This window comes from Engystomops pustulosus, chromosome 2 (genome assembly GCF_040894005.1).
Source record: "Engystomops pustulosus chromosome 2, aEngPut4.maternal, whole genome shotgun sequence".
Taxonomy (NCBI): domain Eukaryota; kingdom Metazoa; phylum Chordata; class Amphibia; order Anura; family Leptodactylidae; genus Engystomops; species Engystomops pustulosus.
Window position 1 is genome coordinate 72,126,773 of NC_092412.1, and position 13,305 is coordinate 72,140,077.

At 40.4% G+C, this 13,305-nt stretch overlaps 1 protein-coding gene across 1 annotated transcript in view; it reads left to right on the top strand.

The window, feature by feature from the left end:
- The window catches only part of VWA8 (von Willebrand factor A domain containing 8), a 209,711-nt gene that overhangs the window by 67,091 nt on the left and 129,315 nt on the right, over positions 1–13,305 (top strand). Inside the window, exons 18-20 of the mRNA XM_072135279.1 lie at positions 314–429; positions 1,000–1,106; positions 7,129–7,235. Of these exons, the coding sequence (XP_071991380.1) occupies positions 314–429; positions 1,000–1,106; positions 7,129–7,235 (330 nt within the window). The remainder of the gene's footprint in view (positions 1–313; positions 430–999; positions 1,107–7,128; positions 7,236–13,305) is intronic.

Below are 13,305 nucleotides of genomic sequence, written 5' to 3' on the forward strand. Positions count from 1 at the left end.
ACCCGGCTGCCTGCAAGTCTCGCTCCTGCGCAGTAGCACTTTTCTTCACTGGAGTCCAGTGCGGCTGTGCAAGGAAACCCGGCTGATGTCACGGCATGACATTGGGGACAAATCTTTTGGTAGATGTCCTTTATAGAAGTAGAAGATTAGTTTGCAGTGAAGTATAATGCAGTGTTTTATATATAACAATATATAATGCAATATATATATATATATAATATATATATATATATATATATATATATATATAAGTATTCAGATTGTGTTTCAGTAACTCAAAATTCTGGTTTGTCCTTTGTGTTCTCTATGACAGACACAATCCTTAGCCTCCTCATTATCTACAAGACAGCTACTGCGCATCTGCAGGCGATTGTCTCAATATCCCGATGAGAGTCTTCATCATGCTGTTAATAAAGCGTGCCTCTCAAGGTATGTCCTGTGACCCTGTTATTTTTTATGTGTGTAGAATCTGTTAGTATCAGTGGAATTTTTTGACACTTGTCTTCTTAATTTCATGCAATGCATGGGTCAATTTGATATTATGCGCACTATGGCCCAGATTTACTATGGGTGCAGTTTGCCTTAATGTGCAGCAGACGACACTTTCACGAAGCCCGAATCTACCACCGCTTGGCCGCCATTGCTGTATTTCTATAGAAAGCTTCTATGTTCACTATCAGTGGACAGAAATCTGTCCATGGTCACACAGGTGCACTGCTCGTTATATCACATAGATCTGATTACTCTCTGTGATAGTAACAAGCCGTGCACCTGTGTGACCATGGTCAGATTTCTGTCCACTGATAGTAAACATAGAAGCTTTCTATAGGAGGAAAACAAGCAGAGATATAAAAGACTGTGAAGAATTGATACACAAAGTATATTGCATAACTTTTTCTTAATGTAAAAACATTAACATTAATTTCCTGAAATGGGAATACCTCTTTATTTTTTTGTCACTGCATTTAAGTTTTAAAAATCATTATTATATTTTCCTAGATTTTTGCCTAGTCTGGCTCGTTCGTCTCTACAAAAATCATTGATGGATTCGGGGATAGAGGAATTTAGTGCTGACATGGAAAGCCTACAGAACAAAGATTACAGCTGTAAGTTTCAGTTTCCTTCAGTTGCCTGCATAATGGGCAAAGAGCTGCCTGCCTAATAGGGCAGGGGGCTGCCTGTATAATGGGGTAGGGGGTTGGCTATATACGGCTATATATGGGGCTTAGGGGCTTTTGACTATATACTGGGGGACATGGGCTAGCAGGCTATATAATGGGGGCAGGGGCTCGCTATATATGGGGGGCAGGGACTGCAGGCTGTATAATGGGGGCAGGGGCTGGCAGGCTATATACTGGGTGCAGGGGGTGGCAGGCTATATACTACTGGGGCTGGCAGGCTATATACTGGGACTATACTGTGACCAATGCATTTCGTACCCTCTGCTTATATTCGAGTCAATAGGTTTTGCCAGTTTTTTGTGGTAAAATGAGGGGCCTTGGCTTATACTTGGGTTGCCTTATACTTGAGTATATACAGTAATTAACAACTACTATATGTCTGGATTATGTCAGCTTAGATTTTAATGTCATTTTATTTTGTTTGGACTTGCAGAACCTTACAATTTGAACAGCAATTTTCCCGATTTTTTAGGATTCAATTATTTTAGAGGCCAACTCATTCATTTTTCTATTTATTAGAAACTCCCCACGGATATACCCATTTTTAAAATTTAGTAAGCTTGTTAACCCTGTCTGTCACATGAATTAAAATTACACAGTGGTTCGATTATTTTAGATTTTGACAATAAAATCATAATATTTTCTCATTTAATATACCGTATTGCATAGATAGCATGTTACCTTTATTCTATAGGTCAGCACGATTATACCATTTATATTGCGTTTTGTGTTTGACTAGTTGTAAATATAAAATTCAATTTGGGAGAAAAATTGCATGTTTTTGTATTGCCATTTTCTGAGAGGCATTACATTTTTATTTTTTGTTCACAGCTGTCCTTTTTTTTGCTGGATGAGTTGGGGCAAATGTTGATTCTTGATCACTTTTTATTTTGTTTTTTGTGAGGTTGGTTGTGCAATTTTTTTTTGCATATTTTTTATGCTCCTTGTACCGGGTTAGTAATGATTTTATGTTATTATTTGGATTGTTACGGATATGTCTATACCAATAATGTAGTGTTTGTGGGTATTTTCACTTTTATATGTTATATGGCAGTGGTGGCGAACCTATGGCACGGGTGCCGAAGGTGGCACTCGGAGCCCTCTCTGTGGGCACCCAGGCCATCACCCCAGCATGAAGTTCACCAGACAGGACTCAAAGAATCTGCCTGCAGAATCTTCCTACAATGATAGGCAAATTTGCCCTCCTCCTTTCAACTGCGTTGGTGTCCTTAGGAGACTGAATGGCTGAAAGTTATCAAAGAACAGGGAGAAATAAATCACTGCTTAAATTGCTGTGCTGGCACTTTGCAATAAATAAGCGGCTTTTGGTTAAAGTTTGGGCACTGAGGCTCTAAAAGGTTCGCCATCACTGTTATATGGGATTTTTATATTGGATGAAGCATTTTATGTTTAATCCGATGTTTATTGAGAAGATGGATGGGGCATTTTATAATCTTTTAATTATTTGTTTTTATTTGTACAGTGTGGGACTTGAACAAGTGATTATCTGATCACTTGTTCAGAGCAATATGCCGCAATACTGATGTTTTTGGTGGCAATTCTTGGGGGGAAGTCTTGTTAAAGCCCTTTAGATGTTGTGTTGCCTTAAGGGCCAACAGCTGGGATCCCGCTGTAATCTAATGGGCTCAGCTTCTGCGTTCATCATGACGTAACTGTCCAGGAAGTGGTTAGCTAAATGTTGTTCAGGTGAAACTATTACTACACAGTGATGCGTCTATTCATCTATTTCTCAAAGGAAAATGATTTATTAATCCGTTTACAGCAACATTCTATCTTGCCCTAGATCTATCAAGTGTTATTAGAAGGTTTTGTGTAGCCTCTGCTGCACCAAAACAGCACCATTTTTTTGCTGGTATTAATTATGGAAATTAATAAGTGGGGCACTACAGTCTCCTACTCGGACAGTATCTCTGCTTGGAGTACTATAAAGCCATCATGCACACATATTTCATGGACTGAATACAGCTGTTTTTTTATATTGCCATTAAACTGAGTAAAGTGAAATCTTGTAATACAAACCCCTTAAAAATTGCTAAAAACTCTAGTAGAATTTGCCAGAATTCTCTCTCTTCGCGTAATACAAAACAAAGCTTTTCAGATTTTTAAAACATTTGAGGGGAGTTTTCCTGTCTCTGTTGAAACTACAGTTCTCCCTGCAGAAAACAAGCTCTTGCTGCAGACCGTCAACCACAGTGGGGAAAAAAAGTATTTAGTCAGCCACCAATTGTGCAAGTTCTCCCACTTAAAAAGATGAGAGAGGCCTGCAATTGACGTCATAGGTAGACCACAACTACAAGAGGCTAAATGTGAAAAGAACTGATTTTTAAAGAATTTATTTGCAAATTATGGTGGAAAGTTTACTCCATTCCTGGTTTCGACTTCAAAAACTGCATCTGAAAAACTGAAGGCGTTGTCGCACCCTCTGTCCTTCACTCATTACCGGTGGTACTTGTTTGAACTTGTTATTTGTATAAAAGTGAAATGTCCACAACCTCAGTCACAGTCACACTCCAAACTCCACTATGGTGAAGACCAAAGAGCTGTTGAAGGACACCAGAAACAAAATTGTAGACCTGCACCAGCTGGGAAGACTGAAACTGCAATAGGAAGCAGCTTGGCGTTAAGAAATAAACTGTGGGAGCAATAATTAGAAAATGCAAGACATACCGAACAGTGATAATCTCCCTCGATCAGGGGAGCCAAGCAAGATCTCACCCCGTGGGATCAAAATGATCACAAGAATGGTGAGCTGAAATCCCAGGACCACACTGGAGGATCTAGTGAATGACCTGAAAAAACAAACTATGCTGCCACTACTCCTGCAGTGCCAGACGTGTCCCCCTGCTTAAGCCAGTACATATCCAGGTCAGTCTGTAGTTTGCTAGAGAGCATTTGGATACCTACTGTGAAGCATGGGGGGTGCAACTTCATGCATTGGGGCTGTTTCTCTCCAGAGGGACAATGACAACTGCTCCGTGTACATGAAAGAAAAAATGGGGCCATGTATTGTAACTTTTTAGTGCAAACTTCCTTCTATCAGCAAAGTCATGGCTAGGCCTTTCAGCATGACAATGATCCTGGAGTGGCCTAGCCAGTGTCCAAATCCCAACTCCATAAAAAACCTTTGTAGGGAGATGAAAGTTTACCTAGCGGCAGCCCCATAACATGACATCTTCATGGAAGAATATCAATATGTTGATATCAGTAACAGTGTGTGCCAACCTTCTGAAAACTCACAGAAAACGTTTGACATTTGTCATTGCCAACAGAGGACATAGAACGAAGTATTGAGATGAACTTTTGTTTTCAACCTTATCCTTTTCCACCATAATTTGCAAATAAATTCTTTAAAAATCAGACAGTGTGATTTTGTGTATTTGTTTTCACATTTTGTCTCTCATAGTCTACCTATCGTGTCAATTACAGGCCTCTCTCATCTTTTTAACAAATTTTTTTCCACACTGTAAATAATTAAAAACTTGGGTCTTAGAAAATTATGACCACCATGTACATTGTTTATTTTTCTTACATAAAGAGGTTTTCTTTTGGGAGAGTTAGTAAACGGAACAGAGTCTATATCAGTATGGTATCTCAAAAAACTAAATATAATGACATATTGAAAATGTGAGGAAAAGTACAGTTACAGGAACCTTGTCACCAGATTTTACCCAACTAAACTACCTGCCCCATCAGGTAGAGTATGAAATGTTCTTTCTAGAATTCCTTCATTAATGTGAAGTCTCACCCACATAAATCACCCCAAAGTCATGTGAAAATGACACCAATCCATTTTATAGGCTGGAGGGGGTGCTTCACTGCAGATGCCTTTATTTTGGACTCTAATTAAAGATAAGAATCTCATCTTTGAGATCCCATCAGGCCTGTACAGAGGTCAAATTAATGTGTATACAGCCATCAATGACGCTTTTACAGATGGTTATGTATAGGTATGCTTGATACTTTCCTGTGCAGGATCTCAGCAGCAAGTGCTGGCACCGCTAAGCAAGAGAACTGATATAGTGCGGACAGTAGGTACTAGCCAGAAGTATGTGTACTCTGATGTGGTGTGTGCTCTATGTGTTTTGTGTTCTATGTACAAATGTATGCCAGGTTAATTTCTCACTTTAAGCCTTCAGGAGAAAGTCTGGGGTAATAATTACATATCTTTAAAAAGCAGGCAACCTCCCTCCTGAAAGTGGAAGGAGGAGTAAAGATTGGTAACAACCAGTGAGTAGCTGTTCCTGTACAAATACAGCAGAGGTTTGGGATGGATACCATAGAGTTGCATCCCTCCCTGTAACCTGTAATGGATGCAGAAAACTCACCTAGTGTTCCTCTAAGAGAAAAAATACTCCTTAAAAAAATAGGAGGAGTATTTTTTACTGTGCCACAAATTATTTAGTGTGACCTCAGGTCCTGTGAGCTACAAAACCGTGCTGTGCGTCCGATATAGGTTATAGTGCATCCGTGTGTGGAGGAGGTAGTAGTGCACGCCAAATGTGGGAGGAGGTAGTAGTGCAGAGGAGGTAGCAGTGCACGCCGTCTGCGGAGGAGGTAGTAGTGCACGCCAAATGTGGGAGGAGGTAGTAGTGCAGAGGAGGTAGCAGTGCACGCCGTCTGCGGAGGAGGTAGTAGTGCATGCCAAATGTGGGAGGAGGTAGTAGTGCGGAGGAGGTAGTAGTGCACGCCAAATGTGGGTGGAGGTAGTAGTGCAGAGGAGGTAGCAGTGCACGCCGTCTGCGGAGGAGGTAGTAGTGCACGCCAAATGTGGGAGGAGGTAGTAGTGCGGAGGAGGTAGTAGTGCACACCGTCTGTGGAGGAGGTAGTAGTGCGGAGGAATCAGTGGATCACCCGTGTGTGGAGGAGGTAGTAATGTCCCCGTGTTTGGAGAAGTTAGTAGTGCATGCCGTCGGTGGAAGAGGTAGTATTGTGGAAGAGCTAGTAGTGCACTCTGTCTGTGGAGGAAATATTAGTGCACGCTGTCTGTGGAGGAGGTTGTATTGTGAATAAGGTAGTAGTGCACGCATGTGTGGAGGCAGTAGTGGTGCACGCAGTCTGTGGAGGAGGTAGTAATGCACCAGTGTGTAGAGGAGGTAGTAGTGTGTACAAGGTAAAATAGTGCATGCCGTCTGTGGAGGATGGAGTAGTGCCCACATGTTTGGAGGAGGTAGTTGTGCACACTGTCTATGGTGGTAGTAGTATGGAGGAGGTAGTAGTGCATCCGTGTGTTGGGGAATTAGTTGTGCATGCCTTCTGTGGAGGAGGTAGTAGTGCATCCATGTGTAGAGGAATTAGTTGTGCATGCCTTCTGTGGAGGAGGTAGTAGTGCGAAGGAGGTAGTAGCACACACCGTCTGTGGAGGAGGGAGCGGTGCGTATCATGTGTTGAGGAGGGAGTAGTGCACACGCGTGGAGTTGTGATTTGAAAGATGAGATTCTCATCAATAATATACCATCATGATTCTAGGTACTATTAATCCCAAGATCAGAAATAATTCTCCCCCTTCAGCCTCTAAAAGTGACTCATCGAAGGCTAAATGTGAATTTTAGCTTCTCATTTACTCAAGATTTTTAAGGTGATTTTAATTGGTAAATGGTCAAAATTTTACATAAAAGATTCTAGAAGGGATTCTAGAAAGGATATTTCATACCCATCTGACCCGATGTGTTGCTAGTTTAGAGGGGTAAAAGCTGTGACATTAAAGTTCCATTTAGAAATTATATAGATATATAACACCCAATTCAGTGAAAAAAGGAAACATGTACTTTATTTTATCCCATACACCTATAAAATAATAAATCAAGTATTTGTGTAATTTCTGCCCTTCTCTGCTATTTTTATTTCTTATGGCTTTGCCTAGTGAAAAGATTGAGGATAGCAATTTTTTGTCTTATATATCAGTGTTCTAATTTTTACTATTTTATAGGTGAAATAAAATCTGGAATTCTAAGACTTGGCAGTGTTAGTGTACCAGTTTTTAATCCTGATGAGAAGATGAAAGTGCCAGATGTGCTGTTTTATGAAAATGCGCAGGTGAGTAATAAAATACAGGCGGTCCCCTACTTAAGGGCACCTGGCTTACAGACTTACCTCTCTGCTCACTGTGACCTCTGGTGAAACTTTTTGGATTCTCTACTTTAGTCCCAGGATGCAATAATAAGCTGTAAGTTGTCTGTAATGTAGTTTTATTGCCTTTAGTTACATTTATAACAAATACAGTTTCGACTTAAATACAAATTCAACTTAAGAACAAATGTAAAGAACTTATTTGTCTTTCTTACGTTTAAACAACCCCTCCCTTTTCCTTGTTCTTAAATCTCTGTAAAATAGTTTTTTGTTATACGATGAGTAAGGCATCAAGCGAAACTCGTAGATTTAAAACTTATTGCACATGCAATGAATTTATATGTTCTACCATATATTTTTAGACAAGGTGGAATAAAAGAAATTTTACTTGGAGTGTTAGAATTCTCCAACTTCTTGTTCACTTTTAAAGAATACAGCCACAAAGTTAAGTGTGTATTAATATTATGTTAGGTGATAAACCAAGTATTTTTAAGGTTTTAAGAAAATTATTTACAAGCTGCTCTATTCACCCCTGGTGCAGTGTTGGAGATAGCCAAGTGCAGTACTTGACCACCGTATACACTCGAGTATAATCCAATCCGAATATAAGCCAAGGGCCTAATTTTACTACAAAAACAGGGAAAACCTATTGACTTGAGTATAAGCCTAGGGTGGGAAATACATTGGTGCCAGCCTATGCCCCCAGTATATAGCCAGCCAGTGCCCCTATGTATATAGCCAGCTTGTGCCCCACAGTATATAGCCAGGCCATGCCCTCAACCAACAAGCCCCTAGTATATAGCCAGCCTCCTGACCCCAGGAAATAGCCATCTGTCCTGCCCCCGTATACAGTCATTCAGCATCTGATCACATATACAGCCATCTAGAATCTGCCCCTGTATACAGCCATTCAAAATCTGCCCCCGTATACAGCCATCCAGCATCTGCCCCCGTATACAGCCATCCAGCATCTGCCCTCGTATATAGCCATCCAGTATCTGTCCCAGGTAACATTTAAAAAAATAAAGTACAAAAATCACCTTTCCGGCGCCCCCCACAGGTATTCTCTTCTTCTGTCCCCAGCGTCAGGTCCGTGCGTGCCAGCACTGCATGCTATTTTTTTTCTTGACCCGAGTATAAGCCGAGTTTTCAGTGCTGAAAAAGTCAGCTTACATTCGAGTATATACGGCACTTCTGTCAGTGCTATACAAATCATTTCTGAAGCAGTCAACAGCACAGTGGCCTGAATAATCCTTAAATGGATGAAGTTTGGTACACGACCATAACTCTTCCTTGACCTGGCCGTCCTTCCAAACTAAGCAATCGTGGGAGAAAAGCCTTGGTGATAGGTAAAGTAGAACCCCAAGATCACTGTGGCTGAGCTCCAGAGATGCAGTAGACAGATAGGAGAAAGTACCACAAAGTCAACTATCACTGCAGCCTCCACCAGTAGGAGATTTTTGGCAGAGTGTGCGGACAGAAGACATATGAAAGCTGCATACAGTTTGCAAAAAACACATGAATGGTCTGGTCTGCTGAGATGAAGATTGAACGTTTAGGTGTTAATTGTGAGCGGTATGTGTAGAGAAAACCAGGTGCTGCTAAACACCGAATACAATCCCATCACTGACACATGGTGGTGGCAGCATCATGCTATGGGGGGTTTTCAGCTGCCGGGACAGGACAACTGGCTGCAATTGAAGGAAAGATGAATAAGGCCAAGTACAGAGATATCCTGGATCAAAACCTCTTCCAGAGTGCTCTGGACCTCAGACTGGGCCGAAGGTGGTTCACCTTCCAACATGACAATGACAATGACCCAGTTCAAATAAGAAAGCAGTGGCTTCAGAACAACTCTGTGATCTTTCTTCACTAGCCCAGTAAGAGCCCTGACCTGACTTGTAAATGGCTGCCCACGAACGTTCACCATCCAACCTGAGGGAACTGGAAAGGATCTCTAAGGAAGAGACAGAGGATCCCCAAATCCGGATGTGAAAAACATGTTCCATCATTCCCAAGAAGACCCATGGCTGTACTAGCTCAAAAGGTGCTTCTACTCAATACTGTGCAAAGGGGCGGAATACTTGTTTCATAAATTAGCAAAAATATTTTCATTTTTTGTTTCTTTTTCTGTAGAGTGTACATTAATGAGCAAAAATTACCAATTGGCTTTAATGAAACAAAGAGTGAAATATTTAAAGGGATTTGAATATTTTCCATACCCACTGTACAAGGAGATCCTGAAGGAAACCTGTTTAAGGCTGCAAGTTACTTGAGACTATGACATTGGCTCACCTAACAGCATGACAATGACTATAACATACAACCTTCAATGGAATGGTTTACATCAGAGCACATTCATGTGTTACAATTACTCAATCCAGACCTAAATCCCGTTGAGAATCTGTGACCTGACTACCCCAACAATTGTCTTTTCAGCTAAAAGTTGCCTTACAATGTGTTAGTGATCTCCAAATGTATCCTTACAAATGCATTGACTGGGGTTGCTGAATACATATGCACAGTACAGGTTACTTTTTTTTTAATTTGCAAAAGTTTATTTTTTTTTTTACACTTTGCAAATACCTGATGCTCTATACAACCCCCTGTGGATGTATGTATGAATGGATAGATGGATGTGTATGTGTGTGTATGTTTGCGTATTCTAGGGGTCTCTAGTAGGGTTGGATTCTAAGCAAATTACTTTATTTGCACAGATTTTTTATTAATGTTCCCCAATTCTTTTTTGGACCATTACAGTTGTAATATATTTGGTTACAAGGGGCAACATCTAACTTTTTAGATATTGATTTTTCACACATGAAAATTATTTTTACCAGGATCCTTCATTTATTTCTGAAATCAAATAGATTTTTCTTTACTTGTCACTATAGGTAGAGAAATGGCCATTACTAGTATTGATAAGATACAAGGATACTATGTTGGCTCCCTTGAGTGATCCAGGGTCATATTATATACAGGGTTGGCTGAGCCTTCTTTACACTGACAAGCCATATTTTTCTAAGGACTTTGGCTGACCTACTTCCACATGACCTGTTTCTTGCTTCTTCACTGAAAGCATCACTTGGCTAGAGAAAAGCAAGAGGGTGGGAGGCAAGTATTCTGTACATCAGTCACTGAGAGAGAGTCATTTTAGAATATGTATGCATGCAGCAAGCCGACTAATTTGTTTATCTGAGCATGATATTGTCCTCAAGGTAATACAACAATCAGCATGGAGAGGGAAGTGGGTCAGCTCACATTTTGGCAGCATCTTGTTGCTTGTAATTAGTGACACATTTTTATAACAGTTTAGGTTAGGAGAACAGAATAATCCAAATGCAGGATGTTTTACCTAAAATGTCTTTTATATGGTTTCAGGGCAGATTATGTGATACGGTGCTTAGGGAAGTTATTATGTGCTTCATTAGTTTATGTTACGAGAATGAAAAAAAAACATTAGCAGAAGTTTGTTCCAACAGACATATAATAACAGAGACAATGGGGGAGATTTTCAGAAGTGTCTGGGAGCAGAAGTGTTCTAGTTAACTATTGAGACCAATCAGAGCTCAGCTGTTTATAAAATTAAAGCTAAGCTCTGATTGGTTTCCATGAACAACTGGACAATTTTACGTCAGACACTTCTGATAAATCTCCCCTATAGAGATGCTCCCTGTGTCTAAACTACACTGCTGAAAAAAAGGAACTCTCAAATTACACATTCTAGATATGAATGAATGATATATTGTTATTGAATATTGTGTTCTGTACAACAAAATCACAAAAAGATAATCCATGGAAATCAAATTTATTAACCAATGGAGGGCTGGATTTGGAGTCAACCACAAAAAAGTGGAAAAACACACAATAGGCTGCTCCAACTTTGATGTAATGTCTGTAAAACAAGTCAAAATGAGGCTCAGTTTTGTGTGTGGTCTCCACATGCCTGTATGACCTCCCTCTCGGCAAAACACACCAGTAGCTCAGGTAGTGCAGCTCATCCAGGATGGAATATCAATGCGAGCTGTGGCAAGAAGGATTGCCAGTACACCAGGAGACATGGAGGGGGCTGTAGGAGGACAACAAACCAGCAGCAGGACTGCTACCTCCGCCTTTGTGCAAGGAGGAACAGGAGAAACAGGCCACAAATATGCATGTGTCTGCACAAACTGTTAGAAACCAACTCCATGAGGATGGTATGATGGCCTGACTTCCACAGATGGGGGTTGTGCTCACAGCCCAACACCGTGCAGGACACTTGTCATTTGGTGGGAGAACACCAGGATTGGCAAATCCGCCTCTCCCGCCCTGTGCTCTTCACAGATAAAAGCAGGTTCACACTGAGGGTGATGCCACACATGGCTTTTAAACCTGTTTTCGGTCCGTTTTTAAGCAGTCTGCCCCAAAACTCATGCAATGGATCCCGTGGAGATAATTTACATAAAAAGGGAAAATATTGATGCAGATTTAAGAAAGAACAATCTAAATTAGATATGTATTGTGATTTATTTGTGCAAGTGACCGTACCCTTTGTGCATGTGACTGTACCCCTGCAACATGTTACCCCCTGTAACATATTATGTGCAGAACAAAGTCTGCAGCAGACCTGACACAATGGGGCAGATTTATCAAGCAGTCTGAAAGTCAGAATATTTCCAGTTGCCCATGGCAACCAATCACAGCTCAGCTTTCATTTCACCAGTGCTCATGAATATTTTAAAGGGGAGCTGTGATTGGTTGCCATGGGCAACTGGAAATATTCTGACTTTCAGACTGCTTGATAAATCTGCCCCAATGTGTGCACCATCAAAAGCCAGTTTTAAAATTCTGCTGTGGGCCATTTAAAGGGGCTGTACCAAGTTTGATTGTTAACCCCTATCCAATGAATGAGAGCTCTGGAAATCTTTAAGAACTATGCAATTTTCAATGCTTGATTGGTCAAGCAGCTATCTATCCATCCATCCATCCATTAGTAGGAATGAGACCTCCATTTTTGCATTTTTATCCCCTAACTTACTGCTACCCCTTTATTTAATTTAAAGATTTAATAGTTATATTCCAGTTTTTGGCAAGTCCTTTTTACAGCAACAGCATTTTTTTGTTCACATAAACTGATCACCCAACAATGGAGGACAACGGAGGAGTCTAGTACACAATGGAACATTTGCTTGTTTTGTGATCTATGATATGGTTACAGGTGACAATGTTTAAGAATTAACACTCCTACAATTATTACACTTCTTACACCCTGTGTATAAGGGCCTCTAATCTTTATTTGGTATTTACCATCTGATTCATCATAATGCATTGCTGTCTGCTCATTCCAAACATACAAAAGAAAACATCATGTAACAAAAGGGTATCTTTTCATGTGTCTTCAACACCATACAGCACAGATATTACAGTTTGCTGCAGTAGTTTACCTAAAGGAAGTCTACCAGCAGTTTTGAATATATGAAGCTGCAGACGGTAAACATACAAACATACCTTTGTATTTGTTGACAGTAGCAGCAGGTTTTTGAAAAATCTATGTATATTCTAAGATTGTAGCTGGACTTAAAGCACTGTGGTGCCCTCCTGTGTGAGTTGTCTCAGTTCACCTCTGCTCAGAGTAAGAGCTGTATAAAGATATTACAGCAAAGGAGGGGGCTGAAGAAAAGTTTGCATGCACACATCAAAGAGCACAACGGTTTGAGGAAGCTCCCCCAGTGCTCCAGGTTCAGCTACAACCCTGAAATATAAATCCACAAAGGTAAGGTTACACAAATCTACAGCTACCAATGTCAAAACCTTACACCTTGCAGCTTCTGTGGTGAAATTACTGATAGCCTCCCTCTAACTCATTACCTATAATACCAAAAGTTGCTACATGTGTAAATTGTGTAAACCATCTGTCTTTTAAATAGTGTTTTTAGCTTGCAGGCAGGTGGAAGTAGGAAGATGAAATAGAATTTTAAGACTCAGTCCCTGATCTCTAAAGTACACGTCACAGTAGTAAAGCATTGTGATGGATTTTATACCTGTATATTTTGCAGTG